We start from the raw sequence: 25,742 nt of genomic DNA, 5'->3' as shown, positions 1-25,742 counted from the left end.
GACCTCTTTAACTTTAACAGCACAGTGAACAAAAATATTAAAAACTGCTCTTTAACACAGGAGGCTACAACTACCAATGACTGTTAGAAAGAGCAGGCTTTTACAAGAATGGGATGAACATAAGAAAAACCAAAACATGATGGCAACTGTGGAGGCTTAAAAATCCTGGCATCTAAAGAAAACAGAAAAAATATTCATAAGTGTTGGATAACTGGGAAAAATCAATAGTAGGAGTGCTCCTGGTGTTCCCTAAACCACCGGTGCTTGTAGAAAGGAATAATGGTAAAAAGAACGAATGAATCACCAAACAATGCCATGAACAAATCCACATCCAGGCACTCAAGCCAGGTTTAGACAAGCAATAAAAGGCCTTCTTTTTGGTGGGCTAGGGACATAAAAAAAAATATACCAAGGCATCAAAAAATTTGGCCTCTATAATATCTTGTTCATCTAGTTATACAAGCTTTTTAACCCCCAGGAATACAACATATGCGTTCTTATGAAACAATAACTAATAATAGTATTCATTTTCTAAAATACTTAATTAAAGAGTCTGTCTGTGCTCTTACCCAACTAGAAGGTGTCTGTGATTTGGGGTCCTTGAAGAAAACCAAACTGTTCCCCACTAACACCACCCAGGAAGGGCTCCAATTTTTCCTGCAACCCAACAAGAATGCATGTACTCATAAGCTGGGATTCACTTAGCAAAATCATACTTGCTGAATTAATCAAAAAAAATGATTTTTTCATCTTCTCTAAGAGCCGCCTCACCTCAGTTTTCGGCCACCTTCTGCAATTTTTGTCTTGTTCAGCAGGCCCGCTTTCTCCAGCTCCTAGAAACACATTAAAAGGGTTTAAAAGCACATTAACATCTGCAGTATTCAGAGATATTTACAGTGTCACGTTGGCAGCATTGCTCAGAAAAAGCAGGAGTGGAGTAAATAAAAAAAAGAGCACAAAGAAGAGTGTGAGGGCAAGTTGAATTTTAACATTACAGCACCACAGCAGGATTTTCCTCTGTGTAATATTACAGCATCCTTTGCAAACGCATTAAACTTGGCTGTTGCATCATTCAAGAAATAGGAGGAGGGGAAATGCTTTAAAATCTCCCACTGCGGTATGGCCCCGTTTAAGGTAAAAGAACAAATTTACTGATTGATGAACTTACGGCTCATAAGTGTTGAATATGGTATGCGTATAAAAGCACTGATGACCTACAAACCTAAACTTCTTCTGCAAATGAACTGTGGTAGAAAAAAAATAATACTCAAAAATTAGAATTGCTCTGTTTTATGAGAAAAATGTTAGTAAACCAAGAGAACACCTGCAAATAAGAGCACATGCACCTGATGTGTACAGGGTGCAACCCACCCCTCACACTATGATGGCTGGGATAACCTCCAGCTACCTCACATGCAGTAAAAGAAAAGGTTGATTGTCATTAAGGCAAACAAAGGAATGCGTTATGGAGAACCACTTTTTAAAAAATCAACCTGTTATTATTAGAAAATAAGCATTGCAGTTTTACGCTTTAGGAAGAATTATTTGGCTGACAGCGCTGGATTTCTTAGAGCCTCGTTGTCCTGTGAAAGCCAAAACTTCAGCGCTTGCTGCGCTGAGAGAAGCAACTAGTAGCACGTTCTCCAAGTCCTTAAAAAATATAAATATATATATGGAAATATGCTTTCACTTCAGCTTTAAATTAACAGGTGGAGTTTTCTCACCGGTGTGCAGCCATCACTGTCCGGCGAGCTCGCAGGAGACGGAGGCTCCACAACGATGTTGGTCACATTGCGGGAGTAATCTCTGCACTGCTGGACCAGCTGAAAAACAGGAAGCAGTGGTCATCTGCTCAGCTGTCCGTTTGTGTATGTGCATATGTTTTGTGCGATAACTATTTGTTGACGGGTATCTCCGTTTCCTCTTTCTCTCTGTCAAAACACTTTATGAGCTTGTGTGGAGCGTGTGCTCGGGAGGCAAATACCTTGTTGTCGGGCAGGATCATGGACTGGGAGTGGTTGAGTTGCTGCTTGACATCATGCAGGGGTGCAGAATCATCGCACTGGGTTCTGGTGTCACTAAATGCCATCGTGCTCAGGGTGTCAGAGGAGGCAGCACGCTGCATGCTCTTCAAGGTCAAATGTTCAGAAGAGTTGTGAAAGGGTGGAACATACAACCAAAGGAAAGAGCAATTTGCTGAACTATTATTTTATTTTTTTCACATCTGTAAATGGTGTACTTAAAGCCTCTGAGAGCTGATATACTTGTGTAGTTCTGAATAACTGAATGTGCAACCACAGTACAACAGTACAAAGGCCCTGAAGGGCTTTTCAAAGGTCAACTATGACTCTTTATTAATGCTTAGTAGTTTAAATAAAACAGAAAAACATCAGCCACACAAAGCCTGGAGTCGCAATCAGTCAGCCTGCTTCATCACACTTCTGATCTTCACTGTTCATAGGTGCTATGATAAAGATATCTCTTTATTGGGTCTTCACCTTTAAAGTTTAACCATACTGACACTGAAAGTAGTAATTCAAGTCAGCTGCAGTGGGCTTGTTTTATGGGGGGCTTTTTCGCTTTTATTTGAAGCACAGTGAAGAACAGACAGAAATGCAGGGAGAGAAACAAAGAGTTTGGACAGACATGCAGCAACGGGTGTCAGGTTAGGGTCACACGGCTGCATTTAACCCATTCAACCTGTGAGCTGGGCTGGCACCCACAGTGGCCTTGTTGACAAATATATTTTGTCAAGATAACGATTCTGATCTTTGCACTTTTCTCTGACAGAGATGCATAAAAGTCTATAAAAAGATGTAAAATAGATATTTTATTGCCATCATTTGTCCATTTGCATATCCTTCACCTCACTCTGCAGCAGCAAATTATACGGATGTATCCCAGCATCAGCTCTCTGAGAGGTTTAGCCTTTGACTCTCAGTTCTCTCTGTTGTGTTAGGTTGAGGTCAGAATTTAATTGTATATAGTTTAATCAACTGAGGAAGAACAACGTAGCAGTAGCTCTACTTGCACAACAGTGTCACATACACATTTCTATATTTACACAGCACTCCAACACAATGAGCATCCACACTGAACTTTTTACACCGATGGGGACAAATGAGTTTGCCAGAGACACAATGAGGCACAATACATGCCTCTGCACTTAACAGACAAACTGCTGAGGCTTACAATCCCTTGTGTGTACAAAAACAACGGATGCACAAATTCACACTACTTTAACTTTTCATGCAGCAAAAGCCACAAATGAGTTTACTTCCCAATCCATGTAACCTAGTTCCAACAATCAGACTAAATATCCCTCCTAATGTTTGCCATCTCCTCATGTGGAGGATTAGCACTAAGAGCCAAATCTGCTTCTTTGCTAAGAGTAGGCCTTTAAAAGGGCTTTAAACCAAGTGCACCCACACCCCACTGTGATGCAACATGTTGCAGTAAGACCTGCTTGGGTAACAGCTTTTCTTTTTACACCAAGAATTGCTATTTCACCACCTTAATATGCATAAATGCTGATCTCTGAGAATCTAAAGAGCATAGCTGGCAATAACTTTAATATATTCTACAGTAATACAGCTCAGATGCACTTTTTGCAAATCTAATGACTTGAGTTCATTGATTTTCATGAGGAAAACACCCTCCACCAAAAGCCCTTAAAACGCTGACAAAATGCTCAGGAATATGTTAACAGTCGGGCCTGCAAAGGAAAAGCACAAGGCAAGGAAGGGCTGTCATCTAAAGGTTTCTTCTAAAGACGAAGAGTCAGGCCAAGCAGATGCTGTATGCACGCAAACCATGAAGCAGGATTTTATCTCACAAAGTGACAAAGTCACCAAAAGTTCTATGATGTCCCATTTTGTTAACCAAATGCATCCTGTTGTGCAGGGAGAGTATGTAAAGCAAGTAAAGGGCGCTTTAGTCTTTGACTTGTTTTATAATGTGAAAGTCAAGGTGAAATGCATTAGATACCCTCTGGTGAGTGCAGCAGGTAGAGAGAAGTTTTACCTGTTTCATCTGCCAGCCATTGTCAGCATTCCTCTGGTGGCTCCCAAAGAGGAAATCAGGTGACAGCTAACGAGAAACACAAGGAGAGAAAGGAGCGAGATAGAGGGAGGCAAGAAGACAAAGGCGGATTAGTATAGTTACCATATGTATACATATATATTTAATTTCAAATAAAATAACAGCCCATTTTATTTTCTGCAGAGAATGATCAAATTAAGAATCAATAACAAAAATGTAAAAACTGAGAAAACTGTACTTGTCACTATTGAAGAGAGGCAACCAGCAGTTTGGGCAAATATCACACCCATGTTAAAAAACAGGATACCGATACGATCGTTCAGTTAACTGTACAAATGAACCCAGGGCAACACTCATCTAACCGCACTCAAACTATTTTCCTCTGCCCTGCTCACATCCTGCCAGATAAAACACATAAATGCTTTTTTACTATCGCTGCTCAGACGTATTTACAGGCACACGTGTCCCTGTTCATTTTACGTTAATAAGAGGCAGATATTACTCAGTAAGAGTTACACGTTAATCGTGTAGCACTCATTTAACTCAGACACAAAGGCTCCTAGATACTGAACGGGGTTCACACCGACCCAAAAAAACACAGTCAAATGTGCTTTTTGTGAGTATAACAAAATCAGAACCATCACCTCTCATTAGGATAATATGAGTAAGTGATATCGCCACAATCGACAATTGGGTAACTTCACATGAGCTGCCAAAGCTCCAACAGTAGAATGTAGAACACACAGAAAAGTAACTCACAGCGTAGGTGCTCATTCTGACTGGATGACTGTATCCAGCTGTACCGTCCGGGCCAGCTCGTGTTTCTGTGTCTTATCTGTCGAGTTAAAGCTCTCAGCGTTCTGTCCTTTCATACCGTGACGCTCTTTCGCCTGAGTGTAAAAATGTGAAAACCATTCATCTGTCCCTTGTGCCTCAGCTCATGACTACTTCCCCATTCTAGAGGGAAGCTAGCTTTATCAGGCGATACAGACAGCCTCGTTTATAACAGCTCAGACAGGAAGGTGTGTTCTCAGCTCAATATTCATACCAGGACTTTGCTAACTTTGACACAAATACAGCTGCCCAACAGTTTTTGTTTGCAAGATCAGAGTGTGGCTTTTTCAGCAAGAAGCAACAACCATGTGTAACAACTCTCCATTATATATGAAAAAGTACAAAGAGTAAAAAAGTTCACAGTTCTGTGGTTTCTTGCTAGTTCTGCATATTTGGACTTATAGCTTTATAGTATGAGTCTGACAGTTGTTTAAACATTTTACAAATTAATAAGAAATTAAAAACAGTAAGTGGAACTGTTGAAAGTGATACGTGATGTGCCTCAAGCCAAACAGACACAGTATGCAACACTATAATTACAAAAAACAGTTTCTCGCATCACGACTCATGGCATTACAAACGCAACCAGAAGCAAACAAACGAACACTGAGACGTAGCTGGACATCCACCACCCTAAATGTTTAATTAATGTTCAATAATGTTCAGTAATCTGTACTACATTTACAAGACCACATCTGACATCTGTGACATGACAGATAGTGCTGTTGAGGAGATGTTTGAGGTCTGCCTTCTGAAAACTTTGGTAACTGCTAGTTTTTATCAATAGTAATTCATCACATTTCATAAAATGTTTTGTGCAACCTGCGAAGACACAGCAAAAGAGTGTATCTGCAAAATGAAGCAGTGAAACGACCATCATCACCCTGAAACATCACCCTGGGATTTTCAAAATTCCCAGGGTGATGTCATCAAATTAACTATTTCATCTGACTCAGAGAATTCACATGAAACAACGCAGAAGCAAATCCCTACAAGCAAGACTCAGAAAATCGTCATGTGTATAATTATCTTCATCATTTACAGATTTTTGTCAAGGTAGTTAGAAAGTACTAGGGGAAAAAAAGAAAAAATACACGTAATGCTTCTGTCTTTAACAGATGAGCTGTGTTAAAAAGGCTTTTAAAAATTAAAAGACTAGACTTTTAGAATGATCTGGGCCAACAAATAATATGGGCCACTTGGCTTTTAACACCTGGGTCATAAACCTGTGCGGCATGCAGTATGCATTGACACGTGTCACGGGTGCAGTTCCTGTTGGGTTGTATATGTACCCCAGAATAAAATGTGACACATATAGGTCAACAGTATGCATCTCAAACTGACTTGAAGGGGGGGGGGGGAATCACTGCTTTGATCATGTGGGTATTTTTTTGATGAGCAACATTAAATTTGAAACACTGACGCAACAGTGAGGCAACGCAACCTTTAGATGCAAAATGCTTATCTCTAATAATCTGCATCAGGCTGCTTGCCTTGCTTCACCACGTAGATGTCGTCACAGATCCAGGGAACATGTCAATTTCAGACACTGACATCTGTTGCCTAAACTGAAAAAAAACCTTTGCTATAGACAACAAAGTTACTTCCTCATTTGAACAGTATAAATCCTCCTTGTGTGTAACATGAAGATGAAATGAATGATGCCCTGAAAGTTTTTACTCTGACGACATCTGTGAGTTCAGGAGGTGGTTTGAGGCAGATGGTAAGTTTCACTGAGTGGTTTAAATTTAGTCCTGTTTTGTAATGTTTTGGGTTGAAAACGCTTTTCTGTCTGTCTCCGTGCGGCCCTAATAGCATGTGCTCATTTGCGGCACATCAAGAGGCGTTAGCTTGTCATTGCCTTCAGAGTTGAGCCCAATGAAACACATCATTTGAGAGAAAGGGTGTGAGAGGGCATGTAATAAATAGTTAGACAGCTAACTAGATAGCCAGATATCTAGATAGACGGACAGATTTGGTCAGTAACAATGAAACAACAAGAAAGATATAATCTCCTTTTTATGACCTTGGGGGCTGCCTATGGCTGCATGTCTGCCTGCTTTAATCTGGAGCACGATGCTGATCTTGTGCATTCTGGTTGATGCATAATATATCCATGTGAGAGAGGTGAGAGCGGTGTGTATGATATACAATCCACATTCTCCGTGATTCTGCTTTTAAAAAACTAAAATTAATAAAATAATACATGATTTAAATTTGGCTGACTGTCCCTGGATAGATGTCTCACTGTGCACCTCACATTCCAGCTCTCCCTCTATTTTTGGATTTCTTCCTGGAAGTTGCTCATTTGCGATGCTCAGTGGATCACATCCACAGTATTAAAACAGCAAAGCTTTAAGTTGGATTTCCTTTTTGAAGTTTGAGACCCACTTTCTGGTCAGTAGGGCAGACCGTGGTTCCATCCATTTTCATCCACTCAAACAATTCAGATTTGCAGGGTTGCTGGAGCCTGTCCCTGCTGACACAGGCCGAGAGGCAGGGTACGTGCTGGACAGGCCACTGGTCGATTGCACATATACACCTGCATGTTTAAATAAGGGCATGCAAATTCCAAAGTTGAGGTCCATGGTCAAATCCAAAATGTACATGTGCAACTGATGAGAAATTGATTTCCAGGAAGCTTTCTAAAAATAGCAGGAGCCGAGTAACTGGGAACAAGCCGGAGATGTGCAAAACATGAAGGCATAATTGGCTAAACTTAAATCAACCCCTTCTGCTACCATAACAGGCTGTACTCCTGTCAGCTAAGAACAAGAAACTAAAACTGAGTTTGTGTAAACTCAACAATTTACATGAGCTCAGCAAATCTGGACAGTAGAGAATTGGAAAAGATTGCCTGGTGTGATGAGGCTTAATTTCTGTTGTGCTATTCAGATAGTAAGGTCAGAATGTAGTATAAATATCAGCAGTGACTCATCCAGCCTTGGATCAATGATTCAGACTGGTGTCGGTGGTTGTGTAACGGGGTGGGGAATATTTTCTTAGCACACTTTTAACCCTGAAGTACCAACTGAGCACCGTTTATTGTTGTTGACCATGCCCAATGATTTATTTATTTTCTTCATTGCTCAGCATCTCAACTCACAAACCTACTCTAGGATTACAAGCAGCATCAAAGTTGTGTCACTATAAATTAAGCTAATAGGTTTTAAATGAAATGGCTTCAATATACTTGGATGTTACTGCCTCCCCAGAAGGACAGTATACTTACCCTGTGCGTTGTTCCATTTCCTGCTGCAGTAAGGGATAGTGACAGATGGCTGGTGTCCCTGGGTAACGTCTGAGGTTGTCCTGGACCGGCCTACCAAAGGGGCAAAAAAGTATATGATATGAAACAGGAAGGGCCTTTCTTAAACTACCTATTATGAATATTAGAAGATTGGCCTCCAATGTTATTATAAATACCCATTCACAGTTTTAAATAATGATAATAAAATGTAATAAAGTTGGGACCTTTTGTCAGACTGCTCTCTACGGCAAGTAGCAAATGGTATTTTCTAATTTTTATTTATTTATTTATTTATCTTTTGCTATATTTTGAAAAATAAACGTGCTGAGGATAAGATTTCACAACTGAAACTACTTAATGTAAAAATTAAACTGACAGCAAATGCTGTTTCATGCAAAGTGAAATGCTTGACTGGTTAAAGGGAAAAAACAAAGGACATTTCCAGGAAATAAGCCAATAAACAGCTGAGCAAATAATCCTCATAAACATTCTTTTTAATTTACTGCACAAAGTGAACAAACAAAAAGGTGTGTGGACTTTGTTACATTTAGACAGAGTCAGGTTCACAGTGTCATTTGGCTTCTTCTTGTTTTCTCGTGTACATTATTCCAAGCTAACCAGTTAGTTGCTGCGGCTTAATATTAAACGTGCAATTCCTCATTTCACTTTCAGAAAAAACTGCATAGTTCTGGAAAGCGTTTCTGGCACAGTTTCAGTATGAAACACACGTTTACCTGTGGAGACTCTGCATGTACTAAACAGTTTTTCACTTATAGTATTTCTACAAGAAGAGACAAGTAAACATGAATGTAACCAAAATTTTCTGCAGAGCTTGTCATGTTGAAGTTAAAGAAGTTAAAGGCAGAGTTCAACAGCACAAAGAGAGCTGCTTATTTAGTTGATTAAAGTCCAAAAACTAAAATCTGAAACAGAGGCAAGAAGACCCCAAAATGTTACAAAATCAAGGTAAATCAGGAATCAGAGAATTAACGAGAAGGAAAAAGAAACAGGTGAGTCTGATCGAGGATAATGAGACGGGAAGTAAAACGAAAAGCAAATCACAAGACATAAGTTGTGCTTTCCAAGAAGTACGTTTTATTTTGGTGACAAAATAAAACAGGAAGTAGCTGAACACTTATTTGAGACACTAAGGGCTTTGTACTGTATACCCACGCAACGTGCGTATCATAAATGAATGTAGATGAGTGATGTGTTACCAGCAGGGAAACAACCAATGGTGGGCATGCTGGGGTCATGCCACAGGGAAACACTAGCAAACAAGCAATGGAACTCACAGAATCCTAACCAAGGTACTGAGCAAGAAAATCAAATGTAACAATAAACCTATGAACCTATGTAAAATTATAATTTAAAAAAAAAGAAACAAAAAACCCTCAAAATACCCAGCACAATGCCACTGCTTCTGTATGGGGAAAAGGACTTCTGGAAAGTTTTTGGATCACAAGAAAACACCAGATAATTTTAAGTTCAATGTGACCCTTTGCCAACGAGAGAACATGCATAGTATCGATCTCTCCTGCTGTGGATGTGTGATCGCCGTGTCTTCAATGCTCTGTCTACGTAAAAAGAAAAAATGACAACCAAGCCTTTTTTTAATGAAAAGGTCCCTTTTAGTGCTGATACAGTCAAACCATTTGAGCATATAAATGAGCATTCTCTTTCATTTGTACACCCTGACCCTCTTCTATGGTCTCTCTTATGAGAAGACACTTTCATTAAACTCTGGAAACTGGATTAAGGGAGGAAGAGTGAACACTGAAGGATTTCCTGTTGAGATGGATATTTTACCTGGTTGGTATATTGACCACGGGCCCGGCGAGGAGGTTTCCAGGACCTTTCTTTGGTAATGCTGTTGACATAGTACCATCTGCCTGTGGTCGCGTCACAGTACTGCTCCCATAGGCCCAAGATCTGAAGAGGCTGCTCACCTGGAGCGGGGCTAGGTGGCTCTGGCTGTGACTGACGCTTCTCTGTCTGCTTTTCAGTATAAAGTGGAGAGTCCTGCCAGGACAGCTGGGAGAGATAAGACTCTGTTGGAACCTTTTATGTATAAATAATAACAAGGGAAAGGAGAAAAGATAAGAGGGAAGGAAGTAGAGAAAGAGAGCCAAAGTGAAAAGTGTATAAGAAGGAAAAATGTGAAATTTAAATGTAAAAGTTGCTCAGGAAGGAATAAATATTGCATTATGAAGGAACTTGAGGAACTCTGCCTCAAACCAAAACACAACCTTCACAGACATATTGTGTACAGTAGTTGAGTTTATCTGGCAGGAGGATCATATACAAGTACCACATCGCACAGGATGCTTTATGTAAGACAGAAACTGCCAAAATCTGCTAATGAAATTAAAGATTAATATGCAAAGATTTAAAACGCAAATTAATAAAAACATGAACTAAATAAATTAATCAAACGGAAAATAAAATAGTAAGAAAAAAATAGAATGTAATGTAAACGGTTCCTATGTAGCACTTTTCTACCCTGAGCACTCAAAGTACTTTATACAACTTGCCTCATTCACCCATTCATACAATCACTGTTTACTCTTGTTTTTCTACACAAGTCTTTACCATTTAACATTAATTCCATACATTAAAGGTAAAATGGTAAATTCTCAGGTTTTACATATCGTGACAAAAAATATTCAAAAATTTTCTAAATACAACCTCAGATGTAATACAAAACCTGACATATTAGAGTGGGATTATTCTTTTAACAAAAGCTAAACTAAAATGCAGAAGTAGTGTGCACACCCTTCCCATTTTCATAGGAATTAAGAGGATAAGTCGCAGATAGGTGGTGCTAATCAGACACACTTGATTAAGTGGTCATCGGCAAGAAGGTCTGGAGCATTCTGGTGAGTGTTAAAACAATGCTACAATCTTGGTGCACGTCCCAGCAAATTGTCCCCAAAGCTCCACACTCTACAAGCCTCAGTGACGGCCGATAAAACCACAAGCCTCTGCAACAATGTCCTTCGAACAGACAAAACAAAAATTGGAGATGTCTGGTCATAATGCACATAAGTGCCACATGTAGAAAAAATCAAACACCTCATACCAGCTGTCAGCACAGTAGTGGAGGCGTGGTCATTTGGTCTTGTTTTCAAGTCACAGGACCTTCACACCTTGCAGTCACTGAGATGACATGAAAGCTTCTGAATACCAAAGCATGCTTGAGTCAAACGTGAGGCCATCTGTCCAACAACTAAATGTTCACTGAGACTGGGTCAACAGGATGATGACCCCAAGCTCACCAGCAAATTATAACAGAATGTCAGAATGTCAAAGTCAAGAGCGCAACCTGATTAAAATGCTGTGGTGAGACCTTAAGAGAGCTGTGCAAAAACGAATGCCCACAAACCTCAACAAACTGAAGCGATGCCCTAAAGAAGCGACGGCTGAAATTCCTCCAAATCATGTGAGACACTGATAAAGTCATACAGAAAACAACTACTTCAACTTACTGCTGCTAAAAGTGGTTCCACAAGCAACTGAGTCATGTTTTTTTCCCCACACACTGCTTCTGTATTTTGGGTTAGTTATAAATCATGACATAGCACAATACGTCATATGTTGTTGATCATCTCAGGCTTCATTTACCTCATTTTAAGACCTGGTAAAAACATTTTTTTTTCATGATGTCTTCGTATGTAAACCTTTAAAAGAACTTAAAGAAATGAAAGAGGGTATGCTTTCTTTTTACCATGACTAGTATGAAGTTAACTGACTTTTGGAGGCATCCTTATTTAACTTTTAATGCCTAAAATGTCTGCATTTTACTCCAAATTGTTACTCAAGTATTCTTACTCAACAACTCAACTATGGCGTATGAATAAAAAATAAGTGCACAGACTGGAAACGACTAACAGCAGATTGTTGTGGCTTCAACAAAGGCAGTCAGAAATCCCATACAGAAGAGACAAGAAGAGACTGAAATCCCATATAAAGCAATAAACAGAAAAAAATTAATCCTCTTATTACAGAATAACCTGCCATTGTAATAATCTGCACTCACCCTGGCAGAGAGCACTAAAGAAGCAGTTACAAGAGAAGGAGATCTATAAATCCACTTAAATGAATTTGAAGCACTAAAGATCATTTTTGTATCAAATATAGCTGAAGCATAATTCAGAAACTGATTGACTTACAAGCTGGTTGATCCCTGTTACGTAACACTGCCTTTCAGTTATTAACTGAAGGAGCATGGTGTGTGTGATGAGCAACGTGATGGTAGTTTACTCCAGGGGGCAGTAGTGGGCCTTTGTGTCACCCGAAGCTTCCTGTCCCACTGCTTACTTCTGTCTACCTCAGCAGATATAGCAAAACATCTTTCTTAACAAAGTCAAACAGAGCCATGTTTTACTACTGTGATCCTGTGCTGTAGCAGAAGCCTGAACATGCACATTAAATGTATTTAGCAAGTAAATGAATTCTCAAACAAGAAAATCAAGAATAAAGACAACATGAATCCAATCCCATATTCCCAAAACACTTTTTGACATTTTGTTTTGCCTTAAAATGAAAAGTAATTATATCAGACCTAATTGATTTCTCTCTCGTGTCTCCTACTTGCTTGATTTATAAACTGCACAAAAGAAAGAAAGTATACTTTATTGATCCCCGTGGGGAAATTCCTCTCTGCATTTAACCCATTCACTCAGTGAAGCAGTGGGCAGCCATTGGGCACCTGGGGAACAGTGTGGAGGGACGGTACCTCGCTCAGGGGTACCTCAAGATCAGTTCGGTGGATTCAGTGGATCATGGGGCAACCACTCTACCTACTGAGCTATCCCTACCCCAAAAGAGCCGTTATCAGTGTTATTAATCATAAATATGTTTTGCAACCATTGTTTTTATCTATTAAAGTGAAACTGTCACACCAGTGACATCACCTGTAGTGTATATTGTTGAGCTGTTTGAACATAAGACACTGTTGTGCATCATTTCTTTCTCTCTTTCTCTTTATTTTACACCACCTCCTCATCATCATCTCTAGTTATACTCAGTGGACAAATATTAAGAGTTGGTCGCTCGCTATGACGCTATCACAAAATAACATAACCATGAAAGAGAAGTAAGCACTTGTACTAAATATATAAGGACTGACGTGTTGTAAAAATGTGCTTGGTGCAGCAACTAATTTGTGTAACATTTAAATTTTGATGGTTCGTTTCTGCGGCTGGGAAAAGTTTCGGGAAGGAAATTGTTGCAGATGTGAATTTATGAATGCAGTTAAATGTAGGAACGTGGTATAATTTGTGCACCCGCGCTTTGCTTGAACGGTCGAGTTTCTGTGGGTACAAAAGTCTAGACAGTGGATGATGCAGCTGTGCATGACTGTATGTGGTGTTCAGACTATTGCTCCTTTTCCTTTTCGGTGTTGTTGTAGATTTGCTGGTGTGTTTGGGAAATCATCTTCCTATTGCATGAGCCAATTTCAGCCACATTTTAGCTGTCAGACAGAGGGCCTCACGTTTGACCCGAGCATATTTTGGTAAACAGATGAGTTCATCTTCAGCTTAGTAACTGCAAGATCCTGTGTCTGCAGAATAAACCCAAATCATCACCTCTCCACCGCCATGCTTGACACCTGCTATAAAGTGTTGGTGCTGATATGCTGCTTTTAGTTTTTACCAAATGTGGTACTGTGCATTATGGCCACCACTCCAAAGTATACTGATGCAGAAACCTTGTAGGGTTATCAGATGCAAGTTTGCAAAGCAAAGCTGCGCTAACATGTTCCTTTCTGCAGACGCCCATATTTTTCAGTCGTTTTGTAATTATATTGCCATGAAGTTCTGCTTTTTATAGGGGTGTTCACACTTGCTGATCAAGTGTATTTGGTTAGCAGCAGTTGGCTCCTACTTGCTCTGTTATTTCCTATAGAAGGAAAAAGGGCGTACTTAGTTTTTCATGGGACTGCATAGAGTGGTGTGAAAACGCTCTTTTCCACATGATTGCATGTGGTAAGTTGTATTTGACGAACAATCTCATAACAGAGTTTTGATCTTATTTTATCTCATGTGCATTATTTTTTCCAGCATGTAGCATCATACGAAATCTCTTATTGTTGCCTCTGCTGACCCACTGCTTCTCCACGTATGCAAATGACCTCTGCTGAGCCCTGACCATAACACCATGGAACACATATAGGCTAAATGTGACAGTGAGTTTCAGCTTATGAGTCAGCATCACTTCAAAGGCTTGCAGGCACATTCCACAATTCTCTGGAAAGCCTACATACATGTGGAAAGCATTATGGCACCATATCAATGCCAATTGCTTTTGAACACCATGTACAACAATCAATCACAGTAATTATCTTGTGGTTTGTAATGAAGCAATATCTAATGCCTCAAACAAATTACCATAAAAATACTGTTTAAATAGATTTCTCGCCCCTGCAGGACAAAAAGATAAATTAAGCTGAAATTCATCATCACTGTGGCAGCACTTACAAGGAGGCCTGGCAGGAATGTGTGGTTAGAGAGTGTTTTCTGGTTGATAAACAGGGAGTTATGACCTGAATGTGGCTGCAATAATCCTGCTTACTGGTATTAAAGGCTCGAAAGAACATGGTCCTCAGAGAGTGAGAGGAATAGACACGGAGACAGACTGGCTGGAAGAGAGATTGGAGATAAAAAACAAAAAAGGGAGGACTGTCATTTCCACTGAGATCACATGTACCCACAGTTACAAGTGTCTTGTGGAAGCACGGTTCAGTCGGAGGAAAAGTCTATTTGGACAGACAGTTGGGATGCTAAGCTGTGGGAGTTTCCCACTTGCAGAAGAATAACCTTGAGTATTTGTCTCACCAACAAGGCCTTGTGTAATACCTTCTGATGTAACACTGGGAAGCTCTGGCGTCACCACAACTTGATTGCTGCTCTAGGAGGATTATTAAGGTCAAACACTAATATAAATAAAAACTAGCCACTGTTGCCGCAGCTGATCTTAATCATTATGTGGGATTCAAAAAAGACGCATTAGGATTTTTCTATTTTTATCGTCCTGTGGTATTCCTGTAGTTGTTTGCTTCTACTAATATTGAAATCATATATTTTATCAGATGAATTCAGCTAAATGAAAAAAATTCCAACAGTATAGTACAGACATCAGTAATTACCCCATACACGGGGTCAAAGTTAAAGGTGCCGATGCTGTCCTTTGCTACACTTTATCCAGCTGTCTTTAACATTGATGGAAAGAATGTAGCAGACGCAGCTATAAATCTTACAATTTGTCTTTTAATCTTTTATATTGTTGTGTTTGATTTATTCCAATTTTACTTGATTAGTCACAGCAATAGCTGGATCCTATCCCAGGGATAGGTAGGGTACACCCTAGACAGGTTGGCAGCCTGTTGCAGGGCCAAGACAGACAGAAAACCAGTCGCGCGCACATTTACCTATGACCCATTTAGAATCACCAATTAAACGGAGATATGACCTTTGCATGAGATTAAAGACTTTGCCAATGACAGGAGTTTAAAATTACATCACTTCATTCAATCTGAGTTGCATGTCATTTTCCATCATTTACCTTCACTGTTTAATCCAGAAGTATGAGGATGATAAGTGACAACTGTCCAACAGCTAGCTGTGGGCTATCAGATTTAAAGAACTGCTGCCTTTAAGTTTAACTGTTTGCTGACAGAGTGCTTGATTTATCCGTTTTGTTGCCTCGACCTTCTTTTTGGCAAACTTATACAAACGTCATGTGGACTGCTTTTCAGAAACGTACAGTGCTGTGGAAATTAAATGTCTGTCAAAGTTAAATACGTGATTTTTTTTAAACAAGCATTCATCATTTAAAAAAAAACTTGAGTAGAGGTTCAGAAGTCTGAGTAGATGAGTACCAAATGTCACCTATGACCCCGGGCCTCGGACCGGTACCGGTCCGTGAGTCGTTTGGTACCGGGCCACGAGAGTTGAGGCTCAGGTGTGAAATGTATGGTTTTCAGGGTTATTTTGTTATCGTTTTTATCGTTAACTCAGTTTTCCTGGGTCTTTTCACGTGTGTTATGAATAAATCTTCATTTTTTCGGTACCGGTACTAGTTTTATTTTGTTGTATTTATCCGCGACACCTTAAAGGCCGGTCCGTGAAAATATTGTCGGGCATAAACCGGTCTGTGGCGCAAAAAAGGTTGGGGACCGCTGACCTATGATATCATTACAGGGTTGTGATCTTTGCTTTCCTGTGCTTGTCCACTGTGTATCACTCTCACAGGGCCAAAGTGTCTAAAAAACCCCAGTCAAATAAATCTAAACAAAACTACAGCAAAGGCCAAAAACTACTAATATATACTAATACAGTCAAACTTGGTGACAGAAAGATGAGAGAAAAAATCATTTCCTTTCAACATCACAAGAGCAAAAAACTAATGTTTACATCTATATTCAGGGGTGCACTTAGGTGGGCCGCAGGTGCGCATTCGCTGTCAAAATAAAAGACGCGCACCAGATAAGACGTTGCAACGCGCGTTTGCGTCCATATAAAAAGCACTGTTTTTGTCCGCTAGAGTGGGATTTTCATGGCACATTCTGCACCACATCTCTGTGTGTTCATCATTTGTTTGAAGCCAGCTCACCTCCTGCAACCACTTTTCTGAGAATACGAGCTTCTTTTGCGGTTCGGACTCCTTCTGACATTTCTTTGGAGGTGGAGGAACACCAAAGTAATTGCTTAAAGGAGCTTGCTTCTTCGACATCTTTAAGAGTTCAAAAAACTTTTGTCCTCCTCCAGAAAATCTTATGTACGCAAATGCGCGTTGCAACTTCTTATCTGGTGCGCGTCTTTTATTTTGACAGCGAATGCACACCTGCGGACCACTTATGTGCACCCCTGTCTATATTATTGATATTACCATCTTTGCTGCCAGGATTTATGAAACTGTCACTAAGTGTAAAAAAAAGTGAATTTTTCAAAGAGCTTCCTAAAATACAGCACAACAGAAATCATAGCAGACAAACTAGTCGCAAATACAGTGCTGCAAAAGTCTTCGCCTTTTCTTTTTTGTTGGGTTTTTTGACTCGACCTACCTGCAGATGGTTGTTCTTGCCTGAAGCTCCTGCTACGTCCCATTGGCTACAAGACTTCTTGGGAATCCTGTGGTTTGTGCGACTGCTGAAGCCACCGCCCACCTCATCATACGGATTCTCCATCAGGTTTTCAGGCAGGTTGTTTGAGCTCTGGCTCCGGGTGATTGTGGGAACTACCCTGGAATTTGTAGGTGCTGTTTCTGCTGTGGAAGTAGCTTGAGACCCAGGGACCATAAGGTGGCCTGATGAGGAGGTGGGTGAGTTGGAAGCAAAGGTGAATCCAGAAAGGGGCAAAGTTGGGAAGTGACCTCTATCCACGCTGGTGTTGTTTTTCAGACCTTGGAAGACACTGTTGGAGTTGAGGTTTTCCATGGAGTGATAGAGGAGTTTGTTCACTGCAGGAGAAGATGAAAAAAACGAATACTTCCACATTTGTTCTAAACTTATTTGTCTGTAAGTGCAAAAGCGACACAGCCAGCTTTGTAACTAAAAAGCCTCAACCACAGGTAATTTTAGTAACTGCCTCTGACATACTTTAACTTGCACTTTACCTTGGCGCTGTTCATTATTTGTAGCTCCGGTTGCGCTGGGAGACAGTGACACTCGCGGCAGTATCCTAAAGTTGGTGTTCAGTGAGGCAGTTGCAGTCAGCCGCTGAGGGGAGGGCATGGGCGCGATAGGTACCTCGGTCACATACGTGGCAGGAACATACAGCGGCTTTGCTTTACTGGCTGCCCCGATCCTCCGCACCTGTCAGAGAACAAACAGAATTCCAAAGGCTTTCTCTCTTTTCTGCTACATAAATGCTTTCAGTCCAACCAAGCGGCAACAAACAGCTGAAGGCTGAAGGGGTTGCGGAAATGTTTAATGATACAGCTCATTTTGACATCAAGCACATGCAACGAGTATACCCGCAACTTCCTTTTTAAAAAAATAACATCCTTTTTCTCAGCCCACATCATTTAATGAGCTCAGTGGCTAAAGTGAACAATAACTGAGTAGTTTTTCCAGTGTAAGAGTTACATCTGAATAGCCAGTGTGCAGTATTTTTTCCTTTGATGTGACCGGATGTGCGTTACAGTTGTGAGTACTCTTGCCTCATAGAGAGGAGGTTCTCGGTTTGAATCATGTGGCCGGCTGGGGCTTTTCTGTGTTGAGTGTGCGTTTTCATCCGTGCTTTGAAGTCATCGTGGTGTCAGTTAAATACATGTGTACATCGTTCATTCATCGTCGGCTCACTGTTGTGTTCCAGTCTACTGCTGTATTTTATGCAACAGATGACCATTTAAATATTTAGAGCTACTTTTAAATTCACAATGTAACCCAATGTGACAAAGCATACCTTTTTTAAGAAACACACACACGGACACAACTTTGATCTTGGAGTTAAGCACCTTAAATAACTAAAGCGTGAATACAAATGAGCCGTATTTTGTAGCCCATCATCAACTGTATCTTTTTATGCACAAAAGGTAAAAACACTAAAGTTGTATCCTCCGCCATAGCTCCTCTGGCAGGCCTCCTTTCTCCTCGGCCTTCACGCTTCTGGGTTCATTTTACGAACAGAGACATCCTTCAACACGGCATACCAAGACTGATTTCTAGGTCACAGACAGGAAGATGGAGGAGAAAGGAGACATACAGGCACAAAATAGCTAAAAGGAGAAAAGTCGCTAGACTGTGGTGCAACGTTTTACATGTAAATCTATTGTAGTTGTACAATATAGGACAGGCCTGCCATTGTTGCTATTTCTTAAACTAAACAAATTTCACAATTTGGACAGAAGTCAGGATTGAATTTAACCTACAGGCAGTTTATTTTGAGGCAGTTCTAGATACACGGTGCCCACAATGTAAAGTTACTCATTAAAATTTGTTTTTACTGTAAAAATATTATTGTTATGTATATGAAAGATGGACATAGGACTATGATGCCCCCCACTGGTTTCTAAAGTTTCAACATTGGCTAGAGTGTTGTCATTCAATCCGATATCACAGGATATCACAGCAAAGAGTGTAACTGAAAAACTGGTCCACTGTGTGGATGTCATATTTTATCAGACATCTAGTTTAATCGTTTCTAGCATAAAAGGAGCCTGGAATGTCCTTCATACCCGCCTTGGTCACGAGCGACTTGTTGGATTTAAATATATAATCTCTCCCTGATGGTACTGTAACGTAAGCATGCGTGTCCGTTTCACATTTAAGGCAGCCAATGCATGATATCCACACAGTGGTCCAGCGCGTCTATCACACACTTTTCCATTAAAGTGTATGCATCAGTTCATGGTTAAGGTGCATCACTAGAGACAGACATGTATGCTAATTAATGCTAAATATGTTTAATCTTTACAGGCTTGGGGAAACCTGCAGTCAGCTGAGACTGAAGAAGTCACCTGGATGAGTGACGAAACGTTTCTCCCACTGAAAATGCTACATCCAGATGAACAGAATCAACCTTTTGGGATTTACCTACCTGGATGATTGAGTATGCATCAAGACACCCTAATGTTAAGGCTTACTAAAGTTTGAAAGAATGAGTTGTAACAAAATAACCTCATGCAAATGTGTTCTATAGGACCATATAAGTGAGAGACCCAATCTGTTTCTGTATCGGGCTGTAAACATGTTTCTTTCTACTGTAAAGGAAGGAAGTCTTTGTCACTTATGTGTTGACATCCTTTTTTAGCCCTGCAACATCTTCTAAGGCTTCTAGTAAAATATGAATTTATCCTTCTCAGAAACCTACAGTATGTTGCTCTATTTATACATGTTTTTGTTTTCATGACATTTATGAGTCCACTGACGCAAAAGACAGAGAAAATGAAAAAAAAAATTCTCACCTGCCACCAATCAGCGTTCGTCTTCTTCAGGAGAATGAAGCGTTCACCTTCCCGTATGCAAACCTGCCGTCCGTCTGCTCCACGGTAGCTGTAGTCATACTGGGCCTCGAGGACCACTGTACCACTGGGGACTCCACACACCGTCATCCCCCTGCTGTTCACTACAGATCCTGCAGCAGGCTGCTGATGACCAAAAGAGCGCCGCCAAGAACCAGAGAGCATGGCTTTCCCACAGTCCTGTTCAGCAAGCTTTGCTGGAAGTATGCTGATCTGTGATTTGAGTTGGGACAGTGCAGGGTAGGCAAGACAGGAGCCAGGACTTTGCCATGCTCTGAAACAGGCACATGGACAGACAAACACAGTGTGAGAGAGAGGGAGAGATTACCACAGCTGTGAGAGAACAATGTAGAAATGTCACCTGGTGCTGTGCAGGTTCAAAGAGAGCGAATCTGAATCCTTTCAGAGCTAAAAATGGAAGTCTGCATTAAGCTGTTGAAAATCACCAAGCTATAAAAAATATCTCTATTTTAGAGTTGGCAGGGTTTTTCTCTTTGTGAAATTTCTCTTTCAAGTCATCTCATCCAATTGTCTTTTCTGTTTTGCATCAATGTAAAATTTATATTTTTACATTTTGGAATTTGCATTGGTCCTTACATTAAGCAAGACTTTATTTTGATCTTTAGGCATTTATTGCATTTTTTTTATTTACTAACAACTGGCTTTTAATAATCCACCAACTGCACAAAAATAGCTCAGTGACGGCATGGATCACTGCAATAACATTCACAAATGAATAAAATAAACTTTTCTTTCCCACTTCCTATTTTGCTATATTTAGTAGACAAGCAGGAGGATGAAGTGCTGATATTTGTACACAACCACAGTGCACCACTTTTCTATTGTCCTTTCATCCTGTTAGAAGAGACCCATGTGAGTGAATAGCTCATGCGTATGGAAGATGTAAGGAGCGCAGTATACCTAAAATAGCATCTGTCTCCATCTCTCCACCTGAGCCAGCATCCCTAAGCTAAACCCTTGCTTTATGCAGCCAAGACCCGCTTACATAAGAGAACATCTAACTTTCTGCCAGACACATAGAAATACAGCCTCACACACTGACAGTAAATACACCCACCATCCCTACAAGCAAATCTGCAAACACACGAGCATGAACAGAAGGGGAACATCCCGAGCTACGTAGCAACAGTCAGACCTGCTGTACCTCACGTCACTGAGGATGGGAGAGTCCAGGGATGCTGGACAAGACAAGAGAAAGGAAAAGGTCTGGAAGCTGGGGATAAGCCAAATGATACAACAAGACCACATTGTTAGAGCTAGGTGAGAAAATAATAAAACCAGAGTAGTAGAGGAATGGAAGAAGCTTAACAGAGCTGTGAGCTGATGTGAGGGCGGCCAGGGATAGCTGGCTGAACCTTGATAATCCGACTGTTATTAAAGCATGGGAAAGAATATGTAACCCCCCACGGCTATAGAGAATTGCAGTAAAACCCGTCTGTAACAGCATATGGGTGGAAGAACTGCCTGCCTGGAAGACAGTCTGGCTAACACTAGCAGGAAGTGCACTGGAAGGCACACAGGAGCATTTCATCAAAATGTAATGAATCTGAATAAAAGCCATACCACGTTATGAATAGAATAACTAAAGAGACATCGGCTAACGTTAGAAAAATGGGAAGCAATTTAAATTGCGAAGTAGCTATTACGCATTGATTATCACATAAAACTATTTTGCACGCCTTCAAATTAATATTCTTTTACTATATGAAGCATTTTATGAAAAGTGCAATACAAGAGATGAGAATTGCTGAAAAATAGAGTTTTACTGTATACACAAGCTGAAAAATAAATCATAGCTGTTGTTAATATTCACTCACCGACCACTTCTTTAGGTACGCCTGTTCAACTGAAATATATGATAAGCCAATAACATGGCAGCAAAATGCATTTAAGCATACACACATGGTAAAGATGACCTCCTTAAATTTTAAATGAGGATGACGGAGGATCAGGAAGTGATTTAAAGGACTTTGAGCGTGGAAGATGGGCTGATCCGAGTGTTTCAGAAACTGCTGATTTATTGAGACCATCTCTAGTGTTTACAGAAAATGGTTAGGAAAATAGAAAATACCCAGTGAGCTACAGTTCTCTAGGTGACAATACTTTGTTGATGCCAACGGAGGATGTCCAGACTGCTTTAAGCATATAAGAAGGCAACAATAGCTCAAACACCTGCTGACTGCAACCAAAGTATGTAGAAGAGATCTTTCAGAATACACAAAATATTGAAGTTAGAAGCAGATGGGATACAGCAGCAGAAGACCACACTGGATGTAGGTTAACAAGAGGAAACTGAGGCTACAAATCATGTTGGCTTTCCTGATTGTACCAGTGGTTTAGGCTGTTGGTGGTAGTGTGATAGTGTGGGGGATATTGGGGCCCCTAATACCAACCAGTCATTGTTTAAACACCACAGTCTACCTGAGTAATTTTGATGACAAATCTGCAGCAACTGTGTGATGCTATCGCATTGATATGGACCAAGATCTCAGAGGAATGTTTGCACCTTGTTGAATCTGTGCCACAAGTGAGACAGTTTAAGGACAAAAGGGGATCCAACCTGAGACTAGAAAGATGTACCTAATAAAGTGGGCAGTGGAGAAATATTTAGAAATATGACTGCGTTTATAAATCTTTTTTAATTGTCTGGTGTTCATAGACGTCTTTGCTAGAAAAAGCAAACACTGATGCTAGAATGTATTCTGACTGGTAATGCAGTAATTTCATCTAAAAATACACCTGGGAGTTTGTTACAGGAAATGATAGTGTACTAAAAAGTTTTTCTAACAACAAATAGAGTCATAACCTTGGTGGCTCTGAAGTTAAACCCCCCCCCCCAAAACTTAGCTGCACTATTTAAAAGTGCAGCTAAGTTCAGGAGGGACAGAGGCAGAAGTCAGAGGCACGAGGCAAGCAAGCAAACAGGAAACAGCATGCACGCAGCAAGGTTCAACCACAGTTTGGGTCATATCCTTTCCATCTTGCCATTTGTTTTTCTGACTTGCCATATCACTGGGAGTTTTAGTTACAGTTTGTAAAATCTAACGGCCAAACAACTGCTACGTTTCATGCAAGTGCTGATGAGTTGCACTGACAACGAGACTGGAGCGCAGCACCGTTAGATGCAGTAATTACACAAAACTAAGCAGAGAGTGGTAGTTGTTTTTAGGCTTAACAATCTTGCTGCACGGCTTCGGTAATGTGTAATTTGCTATTTACATAAGCCAAAATTACAACTTACCCTTGGCGTAAAAAAGAAGATAAAAACAAACAGTAATCATATAGAGGGTCCAGGATGTGCTCTTCTCCACACACAAACAGGAAGAGCTTTAATGACGCTTCTGCACACCTGTTTGCCTTTTCCTGTCTTTACTCTTTGAAATTACTAACTGATAAGAAGACATCAAAAAATAAAGTAAAGGAAAAGCAGATTAGACTATCCACACGCTGCTACAACAGAGCCTGCATGGTTTATTATACTGTGTGCAAATTAGGCTGCTACTGCAGGGTTAAAGTCCTTGGTTGTATTAATCTGGATTTCAGTATGACTCTCCCAAAGGGCGATAGCTAAGACAGTTTTCAAAGTGGAGACAAAGTATCTCAGCAAATTCTTTATAATTCCATGATCAACATTTTAATTACCGTCACTGTGTATTATTCACATCGGCTATTTACTGAAATAATCCAAAAAAGGGTTACAATCTCAGTAGAATTTCAGAATTTTTTCACCAATAGCAAAATAAAAATATTTAAGATCTCACGTCAGCATCTACAAAAAGAAAATAAGACCAGAGTGTCTATTTGCAGGTCACATAGCAGCAGAGCGGGCACTGGCGTCATTCGCCCAAACAAAACAGTGAAGACCATATGGTGTCAGAGACAGACACAGGCACCCTGTCAAGGCTGTTGAGAGGCACGAGTGGTTTGTGCCAGGGACTGAGGGCTCAGGGATTATGACGCGGTATCAACAACCAAATATGAAGGAATTTAGGAACGAAATAAAAATAGATGAAAATAAGTGAGGAGGGAGAAAAACTCAGTGAATGCTGCATTTGTCTGTCTGCCTTTGCTTGAGTGTTTCCACTTTAACTCAGACTCTGTGTGCATGCAAGTCAAAGTGAGTTGAAGGAGTGGAAAGTATACAATTTGTGCATGCATGCGAAACAGCCAGAGAGAGGGAAAGAGAGCAGGAGAGACTCACCGTGGTCCTGAAGTAAGAGTTTGTCTACATCAACAACATCACCAGCTCACTCGATGTTCAGAGCCACACATCTGATAAGCCTTAAACATACAACGTACAATAAAAATTAAGAGGCATAACCTTTTTCCGTGTATTAAAAAAATGGACACATACTAGCAGCTCCTGCAGAAAATCAAACAGAGGCTGTCTTTATCATTCATCCATGCACAGACCATACAAAACACAGTTAATCCCATGCAGGCAATTATCCTTCCTCCACTCACTGAACCCCTGCTGACCCTCCCATCCATCATTTAGCCAGCATTTTGCCCGTGCACTGAAAGCAACGAGAATGAAAGAGACAGAAGGAGCGTGAGCTGGATGTTACTCATTCATGCAAATAAACAATACTTAAACTTGAGAAGCAGAAACATAACAAGGGGAAGAAACCATGTGAGAGTCGTTCTGCGCTGAACAAACAAAAGCAACCAGCAGTCCAGCTGATTGATTGAGCTATTGATCCAACTGGAAAGCTGGCTGGTCAACGCTTTCGCTGGACGTCAGAAATACTCTACACACCACCACACAGTCGTAAACACTGAAGCAGAGGAAAATGCATGCCTCGAAATCGTCTCAGGTTTCCTATTTAATACCTGGATAAGTTTCAGATAAGTCTAAAATGTTTCACATAGCACGCTGAACTACCAGTAAGAAGGACGTGGCGTTATACCATCAGTATGTTTCAGTCAAATCAGCAATCCGGAGAGGCCACTGGATTAAGTACTTTAGGGATTATACGCCTCCTTGGTAGCTGTGCATGTTTTAGTCAAACATTTTCCAAAACATTCATTCATATTTAAAATGACTTCTTCTGAAATGCATATCTTTTCAAAAAATACACATTTTAAAACACACACACACACACATGTATATGTAGTATGTATATCATATGTACATGATATATGTACACATGACATATTACACAATATGTAACTATTCGAAACCGATATATCAAGGGACACAAGATGCATCCTCCTAAAATCCAAAGAGTAAGTATCTATAGTGTCAGAACAGTGCTTCAGTATTGCCCCTTCAGCAGAAATAACCTTGTGATATCCTTTTTGTATAACTGTCCACCATTCTCTTGCAGCTACTTGATGAATTTATGGCCACTCCTCAGTTGAAGATGATTGGGGATTTTCTTGCATGTACTGTCTGTTAATCCCGTAAAATATCTGTGGGATTCAAATGTTTTCGACAATGTTATAACCTAACCCCGGATTTCTTCTTTTGGAGCCATTAAAATGTGGATTTATAGAATCATTATGAAAGGTCCACCTCCAATTCAGCGTCAACATTTGAAGCGCAGATGGCCTGACGTTTATTTTCAGGCACTCTTTGGTATGATGCACAATTAATAGCTGAATCACCAACTGCAAGCTGCCCAGT

General features: G+C 40.3%; 1 protein-coding gene across 5 annotated transcripts in view; it reads right to left on the bottom strand.

Moving 5' to 3' along the window:
• The window catches only part of arhgap9 (Rho GTPase activating protein 9), a 45,636-nt gene that overhangs the window by 13,025 nt on the left and 6,869 nt on the right, over nt 1–25,742 (bottom strand). For 3 of the 5 annotated variants that reach the window (XM_026166785.1, XM_026166780.1, XM_026166784.1), the window contains exons 2-11: nt 20,036–20,366; nt 17,744–17,942; nt 17,193–17,587; nt 9,935–10,186; nt 8,108–8,197; nt 4,024–4,089; nt 1,985–2,128; nt 1,725–1,823; nt 772–833; nt 570–657 (exon numbers count right to left, since the gene is read on the bottom strand). In XM_026166785.1, the coding sequence (XP_026022570.1) occupies nt 570–657; nt 772–833; nt 1,725–1,823; nt 1,985–2,128; nt 4,024–4,089; nt 8,108–8,197; nt 9,935–10,186; nt 17,193–17,587; nt 17,744–17,942; nt 20,036–20,257 (1,617 nt within the window). In that variant the 5' untranslated portion in view covers nt 20,258–20,366. Of the gene's footprint in view, nt 1–569; nt 658–771; nt 834–1,724; nt 1,824–1,984; nt 2,129–4,023; nt 4,090–8,107; nt 8,198–9,934; nt 10,187–17,192; nt 17,588–17,743; nt 17,943–20,035; nt 20,367–24,314; nt 24,783–25,742 lie in introns of those variants that run through there. The other 2 variants (XM_026166781.1, XM_026166782.1) reach the window with 2 other exon arrangements.

This window comes from Astatotilapia calliptera, chromosome 5, assembly GCF_900246225.1.
Source record: "Astatotilapia calliptera chromosome 5, fAstCal1.2, whole genome shotgun sequence".
NCBI lineage: Eukaryota > Metazoa > Chordata > Actinopteri > Cichliformes > Cichlidae > Astatotilapia > Astatotilapia calliptera.
This window is presented reverse-complemented; position numbering and strand designations above follow the sequence as displayed.